At 40.6% G+C, this 20,102-nt stretch overlaps 1 protein-coding gene and 1 pseudogene across 3 annotated transcripts in view; both read right to left on the bottom strand.

Moving 5' to 3' along the window:
• Positions 1 to 4,898: 4,898 nt before the first annotated feature.
• On the bottom strand, positions 4,899 to 6,363 carry LOC109914745 (annotated as a pseudogene).
• Positions 6,364 to 13,078: 6,715 nt separating this feature from the next.
• Positions 13,079 to 20,102, bottom strand: part of LOC109914746 (proteasome activator complex subunit 4) — a 148,556-nt gene continuing 141,532 nt past the window's right edge. For all 3 annotated transcript variants that reach the window (XM_048600865.1, XM_048600867.1, XM_048600868.1), the window contains 4 exons: positions 19,651 to 19,813; positions 19,343 to 19,476; positions 17,091 to 17,229; positions 13,079 to 14,022 (listed from right to left, as the gene is read on the bottom strand). In XM_048600865.1, coding sequence (XP_048456822.1) covers positions 17,095 to 17,229; positions 19,343 to 19,476; positions 19,651 to 19,813 — 432 coding nt within the window. In that variant the 3' untranslated portion in view covers positions 13,079 to 14,022; positions 17,091 to 17,094. The remainder of the gene's footprint in view (positions 14,023 to 17,090; positions 17,230 to 19,342; positions 19,477 to 19,650; positions 19,814 to 20,102) is intronic.

Raw genomic sequence — 20,102 nt, 5'->3', positions numbered from 1 at the left:
TGTCTACCTCTAAGATACCAAGAACTGTAGATGCTGGAGTCAGAGATAGCACAGTGTGGAGCTGGAGGAACACAGCAGATCAGGCAGCATCAGAGGAGCAGCAAAGTTGACGTTTCGGGTCAGGACCCTTCTTCAGAAGCGGAAACATTAAAGTTTCCTGCTCCTCTGATGCTGCCTGGCCTGCTGTGTTCCTCCAGCTGCATACTGTGTTGATGCTGTCTACCTCTGTAGCCTGCAGCCATGTCAGCTTGGGTGAGGCTAGCTGGCTTCATCCTGCTATCCTCAGGGAATCCGATTTCACTTAGTGTGCTCACTGCATCAATTATCACCTCCAGGAACTAACCTGTGAATCGTGTTTGAGAAGATTTGTAGCTCGGGCTGTGGATGAGGTTGTAGACTTGCTCACTGAGCCGGTGTGTTTGGTTGCAGATGTTTTGTCACCTTGCGAGGTAACATTGTCAGTGCAGCTCTAGAGAATCTGAGATAACAAGGTGTAGAGCTGGATGAACACAGCAGGCCAAGCAGCATCAGAGGAGCAGGAAAGCTGATGTTTCGGGTCTAGACCCTTCTTCAGAAAAAGCATTGGTGTTCTGTTCCGCTTGTTATTTATAAGCCTTGGTTTGCTGGGGTGGTTGGCATCACTTCACTTCTGTTTTTCAGTGGTTTGTATATCGGGTCCAGTTCAATGTGTTTGTTGATGCAGTTCCAGTTGGAATGCCAGGCCTCCAGGAATTCCCTGGCACGTCTCTATTTGGCTTGTGCTGTTATCTTAGAATCATATAATCCCTTTAGTGTGGAAACAGGCCCTTCAGCCCAACAAGTCCACACCAACCCTCAGAGCATCCCACCCAGACCCATCCCTCTATAACCCACATAATCTACACATCCCTGAACACTATGGGCAATTTAGCATGGGCAATCCATCTATCCTGCACATCTTTGGACTGTGGGAGGAAACCGGAGTACCCGGAGAAAACCCATGCAGACACAGGGAGAATGTGCAAACTCCACACAGACAGTCACCCAAGGGTGGAATTGAACCCGGGTTCCTGACGCTGTGAGGCAGCAGTGCTAACCACTGAGCGACTGTGGATGTGTTGTTCCAGTCAAATTCATGTCCTTCTTTGTCCATGTGTATTGAGACCAGTGAGAAACAGTTGTGTCTCTTGGTGGCTCATTCGTGCTTGCATATCCTATTGTCAGTTTTCTTCCAGTTTGGCCTATGTAATGTTTCTCATAGTTCTTTCATGGTATTTTGTACATTACAATAGTTTTATTGGTTGTGGGTATTACGTTCATCAGTAGTTGTCACAGGGTAGTTGTTGGTTTGTGGGCTACCCTGTAGTCTGGTGTACTGGCTTCTACATTGCAGAAGCTGAGCGCCAGCTCTCAGATACCTCCTCCTATCTTTCCCTGGACCATGACCTCACCATGACGCATCAGGCCATTGTATCAACTATGGTAACTGATCTCATTTCATCTGATGACTCCCTCCCCACCCCACCTCCCCCCACCCCCCGAAGGCTTCCAAGCTGATCGTCCCGCAGCCCCGCACAGCTCACTTCTACCTCCTTCCAAAAATCTACGACAGGACTGTCCGGGTAGACCCATCGTTTTAGCCTGCTCCTGCCCCACAGAACTCATCTCTTCCTACCTTGATTCAGTCTTCTCTCCCCTGGTCCAATCCCTGCCCACATACATCCATGATTCCTCTGACGCTTTATACCAGTTTCAAAACTTCCAGTCTGCAGGTTCCAACTGCCTCCTCTTTACCATGGACGTGCAATCCCTTTACATGTCCATTCCCCACCAGGAGGGCCTTAGGGCTCTCCGCTTCTTCCTGGAGCAAAGACCTGAACTGTCCCCATCCACCATCACCCTCCTCCGCTTGGCTGAGCTCGTCCTCACTCCCAACAACTTCTCTTTTAACTCCTCTAATTTTTTTCAGGTCAGAGAGCAGCCATGGGTACCCGCAACAAAGTAGTTCTGAGGAATGGTCACTGGGCCCAAAATGTTAACTCTGATATTTTCTTCACAGATGCTGCGAAACCTACTAAGCTTTTCCAGTAACTTCTGTTTTTGTTCCTGATACCTAGGGGTCTGAGTAGTCTTGTGGTCAACTCTGATATGTCTCTGATGTACTGTAGGGTGATTAGTGTGTCTGGTCGTGATGTGACTTCTTGTTGCGGTAATGGCGAATTATGCTTTTTGGGTATCCATTCCTTTTAAAAACTCCGTATAAGTGCTCCTGTTCTGCTTTGTGCAATTCCGGGTTGCTTCAGTGTGTTGTGGCTCGTTTGAATAATGTCCTGATGCAGCTCCATTTATAGGTGCTGGGGTGGTTGCTGGTGTAATTAAGTATTTGGTCCTTATGCGCGGTCTTTCAGTATACACTAGTCTGGAGTTCCCGGTTGTTCTTACTTTCCACCATTATGTCTAGAAAGGGTAGTCAGTTATTGTTCTCTTCTTCTTTTGTGATTTTTTTTCTGGTGAGGACGTTGTTTACGTGTCAGTGGATTTCTTGTAGACTTGTGCATTTGATAATCACGAAGGTGTCATCTACATAGCGGACCCAGAGTTTGGGTTGTATAGTGGAGAGCGCTGTTCGTTCTAAACTTTACATTATCGCTTCTGCGATCAGTTCTGATATTGGGGATCCCATTGGTGTTCTGTTGATTTGTTTGAATATACGGTCGTTGAAGGTGAAGTGGGTTGTGAGGCACAGATCCAGCAGTTTCAGGATGCTGTCCTTGTTGATGCTGTTGGTGTCATGGGGTGCTTGCCTTCCTGATTTGTCTAGCAGTTGGCACTTATCTCTTTGCCTAGGTTAATGTTTATGGATGTAAATAGTGCTAAATATCGAAGGATATCATTATCTCAACCTCTTCTATTCTGGTGTCCTTGATGATGTTGAGGAACTCTGGGGAGGAGCGAATGGAGTGGGGAGTGTTGTCAACTAAGTACTTCAGTTTCCATTGTAGTTCTTCTACCCTTCCTGGACATAATGGTGGAACGTAAGAACAATGGGAAACTCCAGACTAGCGTAAACAGAATGACCACACGTACAGATCAGATACTTAATTACACCAGCAACCACCCCAACACCCATAAATGGAGCTGCATCAGGACATTATGTCAAACAAGCCACATCACACTGCAGCAACCCGGAATTGCGCAAAGCAGAACGGAGTTTTTAAAAGGAATGAATTCCCAAAAAGCACAATCCGCCATTACCTCCGTGACATACCATAACAAGAAAACACAATATGACCAGACATCTTGTCACCCGACTAAAAATCAGAACCGGAAGTCATGCCAATCAGCCCAGCAAACCGAGGCATATAAATAACAAGTGGGACAGAACACCAAAGCTTCACCAGAGGCGCACTGACAATGTTACCTAGCAGAGTGACGAAACATCGGCAATCAAACCCACTGACTGGGCTAGCAAGTTTACAACCTCAACCTGTGAATCAGTTTGAGTGGTGATTTACAGCCATTCCATGATTTTCATCCATGCTGTAGGTCACCTTCCTTCTCACTCATATCAAATAAGTATTTGAATTAATAGCAGGAATCAGTCATTTGGTTCATCATCATCATAGAATCCCTACAGTGTGGAAACAGGCCCTTCAGCCCAACAAGTCCACACCAACCCTCAGAGCACCCACCCAAACCCATTCACCTATAACCCACCTAATCTACACACCCCCTGAATACTACAGGCAATTTAGCATGGCCAATCCACCTAACCTGCATATCTTTGGACTGAGGGAGGAAACCAGAGCACCCGGAGGAAACCAACACAGACACGTGGAGAATGTGCAAACTCCACACAGACAGTTGCCCGAGGCTGGAAATGAACCGGGGTCCCTGGTGCTGTGAGGCAGCAGTGCTAACCACTGTGCCACCGTGCCACCCCATTTGTTTTAGCCTGCTCTGCCATTCAATAAGATCATGGGTGTTTTGATTGTAAGTTCAACTCTACATTCATGCCTACCTCCTGATAGATTCTTGATGAACAAGGGAGTCAATGGCTATCTACCATGTATACTATAATCATTATATTCACAGGCACAGCTATTACCATTGGGAGTCGTGCTGGTTCCCTTTAAATAGAAATCCTTCATTATTTGGTTAGCAATAAAGTCCATCCCTGGAGCAGTCAGAAAGCAGGTGAAATCAATCTGAGAAAGAGCAACTATGAACCACGCAAAAGCAATGTCTTATTTATGGGCTTTTGGGGTGCACTTGTAGTATCATGCTTTCATTATGTTCCTGTTCTACAGGCACAAAGTTCACAAGATTCTGCTCAGTGTTCCAGGCTAATGACCCAACAACCATTGATTCATTCTGATGATCAGTTATAGATCTGAAACATTAACTCAGTTTCTCTCTCCCAGACTCATTGAGTGTTTCCAGCATTTTCTATTTATATTTCAGTTTTTGAACATCTGCAGCATTTTGCTTTTAAAAGAAAATATGCTGACTGCCACATATACAACTTTGTTTTACTCTCAGTAAATGAAAATAAATGAAGCCATAGAACTTTATTGATGGAATAAGTTGACATGATTAGAACTGAGCTGCATTTCCAAAAGGTGATGCAATTAGAAAAGCCACACTCAGTTTGTTGTCTGTTGCAGCAGAAATGTCATTGCTGAACCCTGTTAGTCCCTACTTTTCACCATATACATAACATTCCTGCTAGGAAATTTATTAAAATCAAGCATTTCAATTTAGCTGAAATGTTATTCAAACATATATTTCTGAGATGCTAGTACGAATGTTCCATCAGTATATTTTGATGATTATGTGGCATTCTTGTAAGTAAAGATATTCTTTGTACAGGTACAATAAACTTCTTAGCTCCATCATTATACACTTACAGAATGTTGTTAAATTGATGGGATTGGCATTTGCTTTGTGGAGGTATCATCCATCTGCATAAAATCTGGCATTTTTGCCTTACGGTAATTATGGCAATGTGCGAATTGGCAAATTCACAGGTAGAGCTTACCAGCTGCAAACTGTTTGGGGTGCTCACTTCCTGGGAAGGGCTACTGCTATAAACACTGTACTAAGGTTCAATCCTTGTGCTGACAGGCTTTGAGTTATTCTGTGTATAATGCTGCTGGCCAATTGATAAATTGGGACTTAATAGATTGTCTCTGGAGTGACTGGGGTCACAAGCTTGGTCCATCAACTTTCTCTGTGGTTTAGGTGACAACATACAAGCTGAATTAGTTTCACCATGAGATATTTTGTTTCTGTTCACATCTGGGCTCCCTTTGCCCACAGCTTGTGACCGAGTGTTGAGTCACATGCTGTGTATACCAGAGAATATTTTCCCGAGTCCACACTGTTGTGTGAGTATATAAATGGATTTAGTCCCAATTCTAAAAATATGAAAGTGAACCCACACAGTTTCAGTTGATTTAAAATAAAACTGCTCCCTGGTGTCAAAACATCTTACATGAAGGAGATGCCCAATGGCAGGCAGCAAATGAATACTGAGAACACAATGACAACACATATCACCAACAGCCTTTGAATCTTTTGTGCCTGAAAGGTTCACTGAAGACACAGGTTGCAAGCTCTTTGCAGCAGTTTGGACATGGGTCAAAGTTTTGCCAAAGGCATGCGTTTGCATAATACTGGAGTTTGTTGTAATTCTGAATTCGGTAAAGGGCCTGCATACCTGGCTGTACATCATCAATCCCTGTCCTCATGAGGGCCCCGAGTCTTGGTGTATCAACATTAGCGATAGCACATTTCCTCACTAGTGCATTTTTGGTCAGTGCATAAATGATCATCATATAGGAGACTGCCATAGTCCTCACACAAAATGTAAAATCAATAACATATAGGACATCGTCTTCCTTAATGCATCCAAAGAGGGGAAGACATACTCTCGATCTCTCTGGATATGTCCTCATGGTAGCCAGAGTAAAACTTACTGTCCACAACTGTCACAGGTTTGAGGGACATTATTATGAACCCAGCACTGGTGAGGTGAAAAGTGAAGCAGAAAGCCTCAGAGATGCTGCTGTCTGAATCAAAAATTAAAATGAAAGCAAAAATGGGTGTTGTCATACAACAGATGAATATGTCACAAAAGGAAATGTTCAAAGCTAGTCTGGAATTTCCTAAATGCTGAATCGAAGAACAACAAGATGACAATCAGGTTGCTGTATGGTCCCAAACAGAACACAAGTACCAACAGGAGAGTGCATGTGGCAACAGCGTGGTGTGAGTGAGCTCCTGGAGATCTGCCACCGGTATTTTCGCCGTGAACCACGCAGATGAGGTGTTGATTGCATTTGGAAAGTTCTGGTCTACTAAAGGCGAGGTCAGATTCATCTTTCAGAATGAGTATCTGGAAAACCTGCTTGAAAAATGCCAATGGGCAGGTGTTTGTTGAATATTGTTTGCCCTTCCTGTAACATGTGCATGCAATCACAGGTTGTAGGCTGGAAATAGGGAAAGCCATGTACTGCAATGTGCAATTATTCTGAACCTAACAGGAAGACCTGGTTCCTCATTCCTCACCAAGTTTCCTTCTTGGGTTCCCATTCTCTGAACGCCTACAGCCCATTGAATAGTTGCAGCGTCAATCAATGACAATTACAAGACTATTATAAGTGAGACACCAGGAGTTCAAAATGCTGCACAAAATATGGAGTTTATGGAGCCGGCGAAACATCCTCCGCCCTCGGAATATTTGAACCTCTCAGATGGAAATATGTGACCGGTTGGAGGAGGCAGGTTTTTATTGCAATAGGATGTCACAGGAAGAGCCCAGTCACCGTGTCCTTACCTTGCGGTCAGGAAACCTCCGGGCGGGATGTTCGGCCTCAGTCTCTGGGAAAAGGATCAGCGAGAGCAAACAGCTGGGCAAATGCAGACACTGTCCCCACCCACCACACTCCGTCTGACAGCTTGCCGCTGGGGAGGAGAGGGCTGCCCAAGGGTGGGGTGATTAGCCTGGTCTGCGGGTGTCAGCCCGAGGTGGGAGGTTAGTCAGTGCAAGAGCTGGCGGTGCCGCATTGCACCAAACCGCGGCCACACGCTGCAGCAAAGCTGCATTCACTGGGTACCGAAGCCGCCACCACCACCCGGTAATATTCGCCTTCAGCAACAGGCGTACCGACCGAGGCACCAGATCAGAGCCTGAGACAAGAGTTAATCACTTTGGTGTCCCGAATCTGTACACATGCAGCTGTCAAAGTACATTCAGGCTGAAGGGTGACTCGACCCGAAACGTTAACTCTTATTTCTCTCCACCCATGCTGCCAGAGCTGCTGAGTTTTTCCAGCAATTTGGGGGTTTTGGTTTTTATTTTGATTGTGACCTAATACTTGTGCATTTGGAGTTAGGAACAAAGCTTGAAAATGACTTAAAAACGAAGCAAGAGCTAAAAGAAGTCCAAATTAATTAAATTAAGTCACACCTCAAGTTACTAATTCTAAATGCTTCATTTCATGATGTGGTGGTGTTGGACTGGGGTGGTCAAAGTCAAAAAGCATAAGGCACCAGGTTATACAGGCTGTCCTTTCACTGCGCCTGGTGAAGGGGCTGTACTCCGAAAGTTTGAGATTTCAAATACAGTAAACCTGTTAGGCTATGACCTAGTGTCATGGGATTCTTGCTTCATTTCAGCAATTTTATTTCAACTGACATCAAATCCAATGCTTCTAAACTATAATTAAAAAAAAGTCTTAGGGGCAGAGCGTGAATAGGATATAAACCCAGAGCCCAAGGGAGACCACAGTAAGTGTTACTCTCCCAATTTCAGTTAGAATCAATATCCAGTTGTTTGTCAGGATAGGAGAATAGAAAAGGCTATATAACTTATCTGGACCAGAGGCAAATAGTCCAGGGGAAAAAGCTGGACTCTCAGGTCTTCTCCGTCTTGTGAAGCAAAGACTAAAAAGGGACATGATATTAAAAACAAGTCCAATCCAAGTAAGGTTTTCCACCTTGTATCAAATTCAAGTACCAGGAATTATGTTGACAAGTTCATGAAAAACCAAAAAGGAAATAAATACCTTATCTAAAATAAATGTCTGTGATGCAGACTAACAGGGTGGGTGGTAGAGAAATCTTAATGGGTGTCAAGAAGGAACTAGCTAAGTTCTTAAAAACAAATCAGAATTAGTGTGGAACCACCAGGCAGAGATAAAGTCACCATAGCCCTATTGGACCATAGGGCTGCTCATTATCAAGAGACAACTGGTGTGTTCGTTTAACCCGAGGGTCACCGCACCTTAGGCAAGGGGAGAAGTTGAGAAGGAGAGTCCTTCATGGTAACTTCAGCTGGTGCAGGAATTGAACCCATGCTGTTAGAATCACACTGCATCACAAACCAGCCATCCGGCCAACTGAGCAATCTGTGGTATGAATTTTCTGTTTCCTGATAGCAACAGAAATCTAACGCCAAGTCAAGAGATCAGCAGGCATGCAGCAATAACAATGCCAGTAAGCGGGGTAACTGGTCATTTGAAGTATTCTCAGAGACAGCAGACAAGAAAGTTCATAAAGCACTTAAATGTAAATTAAAAATATAAAGAGATTAAATGAAAAGTGATTGTGTAGAAGATGATGGAGAAACGTGTAGGACCAGACTTGGGGTACCAGCTAAATCTGTCATAACAATGGAGCGGGGAAATTTGCCTGTGATGAATTTAGGACAAGTGTGAAAACATGAACATTGCAGTAATGAATATGACAGCACAAAGTTCCTTTAGTAATGGAGTGTGTGAAAGAAATCGTGCTGATGGGTGAAATGCTTCATTAAATTTCAGTGGACCAAGTTGCAAATTAACATCAACCCTGGTCTGGCACATAAATGCTCTGCATGAATGGAGCAGGGCATTCATGAAGACTGAAGATTCAGAAAAATTTCAGCGATGGCATCATACAAAGCAATCAGAAATAAATTTTAATCTTAGGGCATTGTGTATCACAAAGAGAAGGGCAAAAAGACTGCAATGGATAATGCTTAAACAAGATGGCAACCAAACAGAGTGCATTCCTCCAGGTTACTTGGAAACAATTACACACTTAGAATCTGAACAAGTCATAGAAAGGGATGAGGCATGATACATGAGTGTTGAACAATCGAGGACCAGATTATTGCAGATGAAGAGCTGACTGAATATGGACAAAGTGATAGAGATGCAGACAAGACATTTTGTCCCAGCAGCCAACAACGGAATGTTGGCGCTAAAATAAATGTGTGGCAGAAGGGACTGGTGATTGGATGAATGCCAACATTTTTGGGAAAGCAGGGAAATTCACTGGCAAAAACATTGGCTAAGTATGCAAGTTAATGGAACAGGAGGGAAGAACCATGGATTGACAAAACAAGGTAAAGATGTGAAAGAAAATGTAGTACAAGATCTGCAGGTGGACCTGGAATAGAACATGACACTGAAAGAATTACTAATTTTTGAAAGGAATTACTGTTGTAAGAGGGGAGATCTTGTAGCAATGATCCAGAACAAGACAGAAAAGTAAGTAGAGAGTGTAGTTTGACAAGAATACAGACCATGGAAGAGACTGGGAATATCACAATAAGCCCTTATGATCAAGAAGTTTTAGAAGTTACAAACAAGGTAACGGTAAATTAATAAAAGGCAAACAGAGTGTTGGATAGCTGAAAAGAATTGTGTATATGCCAAGACACTAGACAACAGCCAGCCAAATGGTTATGCAGCAAAAGCACCCCTGATGTGTCATACAAGGCTACAGCCAGACCAGGCTGAGGATTTTGAAGAAAGACTGAGTGATCAAGAGTTTAGACTAGATTGCATTACTGCAGGAAAAGTGATCTTAAAAATAATCATAGGTCATTTAGCAACATATTCCTGGAATGTTTAGTCAAATGTTATTAAGGCTGCATTTCTGCAGGATGAAAATTTAAAGGCAAAGTGTTTTTGAAACCCACCAACAGAAATGAAAAATATTGAAGCATTGCTGTGGAAATTAAACAAATGCGCTTGTGTTGAATGATGCAGTAAAGGCTGGGTATTTCTCAGTTAGGTCCCTCTTGCTGAAATCAGATAGCATTTGACTTACAGCAAACCCAGCAATCTTCTTTTGGTATCTTAAAAATACCTGCTAACTTATCTTTATGTTACACAAAGATGATTTTCTGTGTTCAAATTTCATAGGATCACCCCAGTATGTGATAAATAAAAAGGAAATTTAAGATTGAAAGTCAAGCAATGAGGGCCTTTAAATATATAGAATTAGACATTAAGCAGAACAAGTCAGGAATGATTAAAGATCATTAGTCACACTTGGAAAGTGTTAATTGTATCTCGGCAAATCAGAACCAGGCCCTCAAAGAATGTTGATTTTGCATCCAGGGAAGGAACAGAATTCTATACAAGGGGCAATGCGAAAATTTGACTTGAGAACATTGTGTACACAACCATTCTCTTCAGAATGTGAAGTGTGTCACTGGGAATTGAGGTTTAACCTTGCTAACATGGAGGAAAAGCAGAAAGAAGTCTCCAGAATAAAGGTAATAGATGCAAATCACCAGTTGTCAGACATAAAAAGGTGCTTGTCAAATAAATTATTAGATACCACTGAAGAGGATGCCTAGTGATAAGAACAATTACAAGAATATGAATAAAAATGTTTTTCATTCAGGTCATTTTGTGATTAAACATAATTTTTGTATGCTTAAAGAAGAGAGGGCATATGAAAGATTATATTTTAAGTTTTAGAATGTAACAATGTGCATTTCTTTATGCATTTCTTCATTCATTTCTGTTCAAAGATTGTATATCTTTAAGTGTTTTATTTAAAGAGAAGTGGGCATGCCAACATAATAAGAGTTAGGCTGCTGACTAGGGATAATTGATTAACCAAGTAAATATAAAAGGGGGAAAACAAAGTTGTGCATGGAAGGAGCTGAATAAATAAACTCCATCCACAAGAAAAAGGTGCCTCAAGTTCTAGTCCACCAACAGGCTTAGTTCCAAACAGACTTGACATGCAGAAAAGTGTACAGGTTCCACTCATCCTGGGCCGGATGGGATTTATCCTAGGAATCTCTGGGAAGCTAGGGAAGAGATTGCAGAGCCTTTGGCTTTGATCTTTATGTCGTCATTGTCTACAGGAATAGTGTCAGAAGACTGGAGGATAGCAAATGTTGTCTCCTTGTTCAAGAAGGGGAGTAGAGACAATCCTGGTAATTATAGACCAGTGAGCCTTACTTTGGTTGTGGGTAAAGTGTTGGAAAGGATTATGAGAGATAGGACTTATAATCATCTAGAAAGGTATAATTTGATTAGGGATAGTCAACACGGTTTTGTGAAGGGTAGGTTGTGCCTCTCAAACCTTATTGAGTTCTTTGAGAAGGTGAACTAACAGGTGGATGAGGGTAAAGCGGTTGACGTGGTGTATATGGAATTCAGTAAAGCATTTGATAAGGTTCCCCACGATAGGCTATTGCAGAAAATACAGAAGCATGGGATTGAGGGTGATTTAGAGGTTTGGATCAGAAATTGGCTAACTGTAAGAAGACACAGGGTGGTGGTTGATGGGAAATGCTCATCCTGGAGTTCAGTTACTAGTGGTGTACTGCAAGGATCTGTTTTGGAGCCACTGCTGTTTGTCATTTTTATAAATGACCTGGATGAGGGCGCAGAAGGATCGGTTAGTAAATTTGTGGATGACACTAAAGTCAGTGGAGTTGTGGATAGTGCGGAAGGATGTTGCAGGTTACAGAGGGACATAGACAAGCTGCAGAGCTGGGCTGAGGTGGCAAATGGAGTTTTAATGCGGAAAAGTGTGAGGTGATTCACTTTGGAAAGAGTAACAGAAATACAGAGTACTGGGCTAATGGTAAGATTCTTGGTGGTGTGGATGAGCAGAGAGATCTCGGTGTCCATGTGCATAGATCACTGAAAGTTGCCACCCAGGTTGATAGGGTTGTTAAGGCGGCGTACGGTGTGTTAGGTTTTATTGGTAGAGGGATTGAGTTTCGGAGCCATGAGGTCATGTTGCAGCTGTACAAAACTCTGGTGCAGCCACACTTGGAGCATTGCGTACAGTTCTGGTCGCCGCATTATAGCAAGGATGTGGAAGCATTGGAAAGGGTGCAGAGGAGATTTACCAAGATATTGCCTGGTATGGAGGGGAGGTCTTATGAGGAAAGGCTGAGGAACTTGAGGCTGTTTTCGTTAGAGAGAAGAAGGTTAAGAGGTGACTTAATAGAGGCATACAAGATGATCAGAGGATTAGATAGGGTGGACAGTGAGAGCCTTTTTCCTCGGATGGTGATGCCTAGCACAAGGTGACATAGCTTTAAATTGAGGGGTGATAGATATAGGACAGATGTCAGAGGTAGGTTCCTTACTCAGAGAGTAGTAAGGGCGTGGAATGCCCTGCCTGCAACAGTAGTAGACTCGCCAACTTTAAGGGCATTTAAATGGTCACTGGATAAACATATGGATGATAATGGAATACTGTAGGTTAGATGGGCTTCAGATTGGTTTCACAGGTCGGCGCAACATCGAGGGCCGAAGGGCCTGTACTACGCTGTAATGTTCTATGTTCATCAGCTCCCTGTTCAGCACAATGTTTTTCAGAACCACATTTTGATACAAAGCTTTTAGCTTTTGTAACCAAAAATGCAAACCACAGTAGTGTCTAAGAATCATCAGTTTGTATCCCAAAAATATATGAGGGAGTGGTACAGTAAGTAATGAAGCCTTTCAATGGTCTCCAGCAAGTTTCCACCTGGTAAAATGAGAATATATTCCAACAATGGAATACATGATGTTATTCATATACAGGTACAGATCCATGCACAGAACCTAAAAGGTGAAAGAAATCTGAGACTACAATCCCACCAAGCTATGGGGATGGATGCGAAAGAGACTATTTGACCAAACTGTCTTTAAGAGCAATTTTGCTACCTATGTGAAGACTGAAGGAATAACCAAGAACTTTGTCCTCCTACAGAATCAGTTTTAATATCTTAAAACTTTTCTAAAAATAGACATAATAATAAATACTTATGCAAGATTGAGACATTCTCACAGCGTTATGCAAATTTGTTACAAACAATCCATTTATTGGCTTTAAAATAACCAAATAGTACATCAAAAACCACTTCTTTTCGGCACTACCCTCTATAGTGGTTAAGTCTTTGACATGTTATAATGAGCAACTGCACAGTAATATGATCTGACTTTTTACCCATAGTTTATCATAATGCCAATCATTCAAACGATACATCTGATGCCTCCACGCATCATATGTAAGCAATTTTTAATAGCTGAAAAAACAAAGGTAAAAACAAATTGGATAAAAAGACTGATATTGAGAACAATTAAAATGATTTAAACACACCAAGACCAACAGCACGATAAACTTTCTCAAGTTGAGCAAAACTTGGGTCTAAAACACATTTTCTTGAAAGCATAAACCATATAACTATGAGTAAAGCACATGATCTGAAGACAAAACCACTATTAAGTTTACACCATTCTACAAATGAATCTCAAGATCATATGACTGTCTTTAAAGATTACATTTTGTACAAATGTAGCAGCTCCTCCTATTTCTACAGTTTTTACATTTCTTACAGCGCCACATATAAGTTATGAAATAGTCAGTGGTGCTATCATAAGAGCAGTCAAGAAATTGAGGAACTTGAGCCAAAACTGTACATGAATTTTACAAATTCAGCAGAATGATATTTTGTTTAATTACAATGTTTTTGTAAGTAAGCAAAAAAAAAAAACTATATATTAGTGAAAATTCTACTAAACATTTACATACGTACACATTTTCTGCTGTTCTGTAAATTTGTATGTATTTTGACTGAAAAAGATCCACATGTCTTTAAGGGAACAAAAATTATATTTGCAGCTTCTTGGCTCTTCAGAAGATTTATACGGCTAAAGAGATTCTCAGGCATATGTACAAAACAAATGTTCTCCTTTGTTCATTAGCAGTAGCACCAAGACTCCTTTCTGTCAACAGAACTACGATCTAGAAGGGGGAGAAAAAAAACACGTGGTGAGATCTGAATAGGTCTGATTCTAAACATCAAAGACAAACAAATCAGGTTTAAAGTTGGAGCAAAAAAAAAAAAAAAAAAATCAATATTTACATTTCTCTGCACAAAACTTTAAAAACTTAAAGATACATTTCTTCCAGATGAGGTACTACAAGATGGATGTATATCAGAGGGAGCAATTTTGAAACATCAAATATTGCAGCACAGAAACTGGATCATTTGGCCAATTAAGTTCAGATGCATGTTTTTCTTCCATACCTTTTATATTTAAATTTCCATATCTATTATGCATTTTTGAGAAACAATTTGTCAATTTACAAAATGTGCATTCTGTTTCAACAGTAGTGTTTCCCATCAACTCTTACCCTAAATTTTGTCTCTCTGGTTAGCATCTTCATTGACTAATGGAACCAATTCCTGATCATTTACTACAACAACTTTTACAGCCTGGAATGCAATAAATTTACATTTGTGTACAACTTTTTAAACAAAAGTCATCCCAAAGTGCATTATTAGGGATAATATAAAAAGAACAGATACATTAGGAGGGGCAAACAGCACATGGATCAAAGTAATCGATAATTTTTAAAAATTCTTTCACGTAATGTAGGCATCACTGGAAACTGCCAGAATCTATTGCCCATCCTTATTTAGCCTTGAACGGAGTGGCTTCCTAGGCCATTTCAGACAGCAGTTAAGAGTCAACCAGAAAACTCTTGTGATGCAGTCGTAGTGTCACTACTTCTGAACCAGGAGACCCAGGTTCAAGTCCCACCTATTCTGGTGTGCGCACTAATTCTCTGAAAGGTTGCTCAGAAAAGATTGTGTCAACCACATTAGAGTGAATCTAGTGTCATAAATGAGCCAGACCAGATAATGATGGCAGATTGCCTTCCTTAAAGAAGGTTATCAAACCAGATGAGCTTTATGACAATTAATGATGGATTCATAGTCACTACTACACAGATAAGTATTAAAATTTAATTAATAAAAGCCTACAATATAAAGTCCATCAGCTACTGTTGTAGGATTTGAACCTGTGACCCCAGTCCATTAGTTTTGACCTGTAGATCACGTATCCAGTGACATTATCACTTTACCAGTTTCCCCTCAATCAGGAGCTTGGAGGAGGAAAAGGAAGTGGAGATAACACAGAGGAAATTCCAAATGGAGTCTTCTACACAAATGATTTAGTGGTCAAGGGGAAGAAGGGGTAGCAGCACAAAGTTGGATGGATGATCTCTCTTTGTCAAAAACTACAAGTTGTCATACTTCATGTTAATGAAGGGAAGGGAAGGGAAATCAAGAAGCATCTGAAATGGCCTGTCATTAGTCTGGCGTTCAAGGCAAAATATATATCTCATGGATGCAGAGATACATGGGAAAGAGAATATCGTGGTCATAAACAGATGGGAAGATGGAGATGAATCGTCAAAGCTGAAGACCAAGACTGTGTTGGGATAAAACTGACACTGGAAAGCTTGATGTCCTTTGCTATATTCTTTACATTTGATCTAGCTTCCTTTATATTTCATTATATGCTTACCACTTCTTTTAAATAGATCATCATCACCTAATAGCTCTATCACAACATTTTTTTCCCCCTTTGTTGTTATATATTAAGTCGTAACTTTTCCATCTCCATTCCAATATTTCTTATCAATGCAGTTGACAATTTTCTATTCTGAATATGGTCCCTTTATATTCCTTTTTTTTATTTCACCAAGTATCTTTATCTTCACTGTTTCACTCAGAACTTAATTACATTGTGATCACCATTTCCTCAATGATCCTCTAATTTCTCTCTTTACTACCTAGAATCAGGTTTTGGAATCCTTCCTTGAAGGAACAGTTGTTTATTTTAAATAAACACCAGAAACAAGTTTCCTTTCCTTGGCACAAAATATTTCTTATTCTAGTCTACTATCGGATGATGGAAATCACAATTTTGATTTTGTTGTTAATGCACAGAAAGACAAATTTGTGCAAAGTATAGATAATTTTTCCCCTATCTCAAAACCTCCTTAATTTTTGCCTCTTGCATTTTACAGAGACCAGCATTTAAGTCTTTACTGCCCTCTTGAGCCAGCACTGTAGCATAGGTTACGAGGGCAGCCCACAAACATCCTGGCAGTATTTTATTGATTTTTATATGCAAACAAATGCTCTGGAAAAGCTGATCCAGAGATTAACATTCTTGAAAAAAAAACTAAGTATACAGCAGTCACCAGTCACTAGTGAATTTCAAATTTAGCAAAATCTCAAAACAATCAGTACAGTAATGCTGACTCTCAATTGCCACAATTATAATTATCACAGATTTAACACCTAAAACTAAGACACAATCAAAATAAAACACACAGAACTGACAACATTAAAGAATAGTTTCCAGATAACTCGAGAGAGTCTGAATTCACTTCAGAGTTACCTCCTCCTTTATTCTAGGACCTTACTGATGAAACTCCAGTAGATGCACATTGTACCTGATCAGGGAGCATTAATCAAAAAGGTAGACCACCATTTACTTTTCCAGCAAAGACTAATGCAATTTAATCAATGATCTATCTCAAGACAGAATTCCAACAGTAATCAGTCGATGTAGAATGGAGGAGAAATGAGGAAATAAATACAAAAATTGTTCAAGGAAAGTTACAAATGCATTATTTAACAAAACAGATACAGGCTATAGTGGTCCACTCATTTAAGTCGTGTTTTGCTACACAACTCTGAGGTTCAAGTGATCCAAGTAAAATTACTCCAGTTCTTGTATTAATATGACACAACATCTTCATTCTAGCACAGTCTACTGCTTGAGACCAACTGTTATTCCAAATGCAATGTGGCAATACAATGCTGTAATGCAATGTGCCAAATAATTTTGCACAATACACAGTACAACCTTGAAGCCCAACTCTCTGCCTCCCAAAAATTCAGCATTTTCATATGTAATATTCTATATATCAGCAATAAGTTAACAGGTGATAACAGGATGAGACAAATGTTGGATTTTGCAAGTATTTGATTTCAATTGCTTTTATACCTCCTCATGCATAATAACATGGTGACACAAGGAGGTCTGCAAGAATCACCAACTGATCATCTGTGAATTGCTGCTTATGTTCTTGCCAATTATCATGGTGAGTTCTTCGGAAATTGGATAATGTTTTCTTCACAGTCATCTGCAAAAACAGAACAATTTTGAAACAAGTGAAATATATAATTGTGGACTATTAAGAACAAAGTTAATCCAATATAAATCAAGCAGGTATTTCAACATGTAAGTGAAAAACGTGAGCTGGTGTGTGCTAAAAATAACAGCATCTGAATAATAAATAAAAATCATCAACTAGTGTTTCAACGCCAATCAGCACAAAGTAGCAAGAAATAATAGAGTGGTGGAAGAAAATCAGTGTTGGTGACATAAGGTATGTGTTTTGAAATGAAACTTGGGATCAAAGAAGCAACAAAGCTGCATGGAGTTTGGGCTAGAGTCAAGAAAGGATAAATGATTTTTTTGGGCAGAGCTAAAGTTCAAATTGAGGCGCTTCTGATGAACTCACAAGAAAAGGATTTTGCAACAGTACCATGGCTATGGAGAGGCAACTGATCCTATGCTCAAAGATATCAGATTTCAGGGGCATACATGTATATAAAAACAGATGTTTGAGGATGGAATTATTTGTGATAGGTGTAAGGTATTACTGAAGATATGCTGGCTAACCCACTACATTAAACCAAGCTAAATGCTGAGAGGTCCACAGCACCTGATGGTTTACATCCTAAGGTCACACAAATATACAAACATAAGAATTGAGTGGGGAATTCAGGTTGTCGCGCCTACTCTATCATTTTGTAATATCACGGATGTGATTGTGAACTCTACCTTCCTGTCTATCCCCAATATCTTTTGACTCCCTTGTTAGTCAAGGAACTATTTGTCTTAGTCTTAAAAACATTCTATAGCCCTATCTCCACTGGCCTATGGAGAAAAGAGTTCCACAGACTAATCACCCTCTGGGCACTGTGCCCCCAGTTCTAGTCTCTCTCATAAGGGAAACATACTTTGAGCACCTACCTGTGAAGTCTTATATGCTTCAATAAGATCACCTCTCATTCCTCTAAATTCATGGATACAATTGTCCAATATTTCCGCATAAGGCAAACCATTCATCCCAGGAATCTGTGGAGTGAAATTATTTGCACTTCTCCTAATGCAACTATATTTAAGACCAGGGTGTAAGGTTAAAGTGAGGAGCAAATGGTTTAGAGGCGATCTGAGAAAGAATTTTTTCACCCACAGGGTGGCAGAAATACAATGTTCTGTCTGAGAGGGGGCTTGAAGGCAGAGGCATCTGGATGATTACTTAAAAATTGTCAGGGCATAGTAGGCTATGGATGAAGTGCAGGTAAATGGGATTAGTGTAGCTTAGTGTTTGATCAGCAGCATGGTGGGCCTGTTTCTATGCTGTATGACTCACTGACACTAAAATGTCATCATCCAACTACAGAGGGGCTAGCACACCTACCTGTTCATGACTTCATAGAACCATCTCCAGAGACCAGCTCATTATAGAGGCAGATGCAAAGCCGCACCATCTTCTATAACACTTGCTGCTACTTGGAGCACAAGGCTGGCATGAACAAGTAGCTAGCCTCCACCTTGGCAAAAATATGCTGGTCCATGGAACTGAGCGCTGTGGAGGGAGCAGAGAGGGCAGGCCCCAATTCAACCATCTCCAAGAGAAGCTTTCATTTCTCTACAAACTCCCTGAATCTTGGATTTCTTCTGCCTGCACACTTATTTTTATTCTTCATTTGCTCCCCATCAGCCCTAGTTAAAACGGTCAAGGTTTGAAATGTTTTGAGTCTTTCAAAATGTTTAAAAAAATATGACTAGCAAAAGTTATATTTCCCTTTAATTGTTTGTGTTCTCAATGACAGCCCATTTTTTGTTCACACCATTACTGATATCCCCGTTTATATGCAAAGCTAACCTGAAACTGCACGTAATGATGTACTAGCTATGAAAGGGAACAGAACAGCACACTTCCATTCAGAGCAGAGCAATGTATTAGTTTCAAAATCACTCAGGTGTAAAAATTTACCCATACCAGAAAATCTAGGCTATATGGTCAATCCAAGTACAATTTAATATTGGGTGATATGAATGAAGGTATGCAGTTGCAGTTCTTACTTGGAACTAGAAATAGGTAATTCGAAGTTTTTGATATTGCTGCATTCACAACTCAATGTTGTGTAATGCAACGTATTTAAATAATGGTTTCATTTTACCTCTATGGGTTGTGGATCATTTAGGTGAACACTGAGGTTCATCAGAAGTTGTGGCATCCAAGTTGGCACTTCATACGGACTTGATAAAATGCAGGCACTTAGTCCCAATACTCCAGCATGTCGACGAACCAAATCTACACCGGGAAAATCATTAGAAATTTTGTCAAATTTGCATCCTTAAGTGGATTTTACCTTGTGCTCACTTATTGCATGTTCATCTTTTAGACAATCAACAGGGAAACCAAGATGTAAAATATTAGATGATTAGCCTAAAAGTAGCTTCTGATCCACAGGCCAATTCTTTTTACCTGCTGGAGGAATTGTATCCGCTGCTATGCCTGCGTCTCTCTTCCTCTTCTTTGGAAGTCTGGTCTTGCAGAGCTGTTCAAAGTGACTCTGCATGGAGCAATCCATGGTCAGAAAGTTGCACTGTAACAGACCACTCAGTGTGGTAGCAGCCATTTCTCTTGCCTGTGAGCAGGAAACAGATGCTCATTAGTTGATACTCACTGTTCACAAAAGGTGCCCAACACACCATTCTGCATCATTCATGTCCTTTCCTTCAATAGCACGAAGCCTATTCATTCCAAGTTCATTCCAAAATATACAGCAGGCCACCAGATTAATATTGATAACAACAGATCCATTTGTAAACTTTGCAAAGTTTGTAAACATCTTGCTATCTGACTTCCAATAATATTCTTATCCCATCAGCTTCAAAAAACCCCAAGTTATACATGAAATTGTGTGTCTGGACAAA

The sequence above is a fragment of the Rhincodon typus genome, chromosome 9, assembly GCF_021869965.1.
Source record: "Rhincodon typus isolate 14 chromosome 9, sRhiTyp1.1, whole genome shotgun sequence".
Classification (NCBI taxonomy): Eukaryota; Metazoa; Chordata; class Chondrichthyes; order Orectolobiformes; family Rhincodontidae; genus Rhincodon; species Rhincodon typus.
The sequence above is the reverse complement of the archived record's forward strand: the minus strand, read 5'-3'. Positions and strand labels throughout refer to the sequence as shown.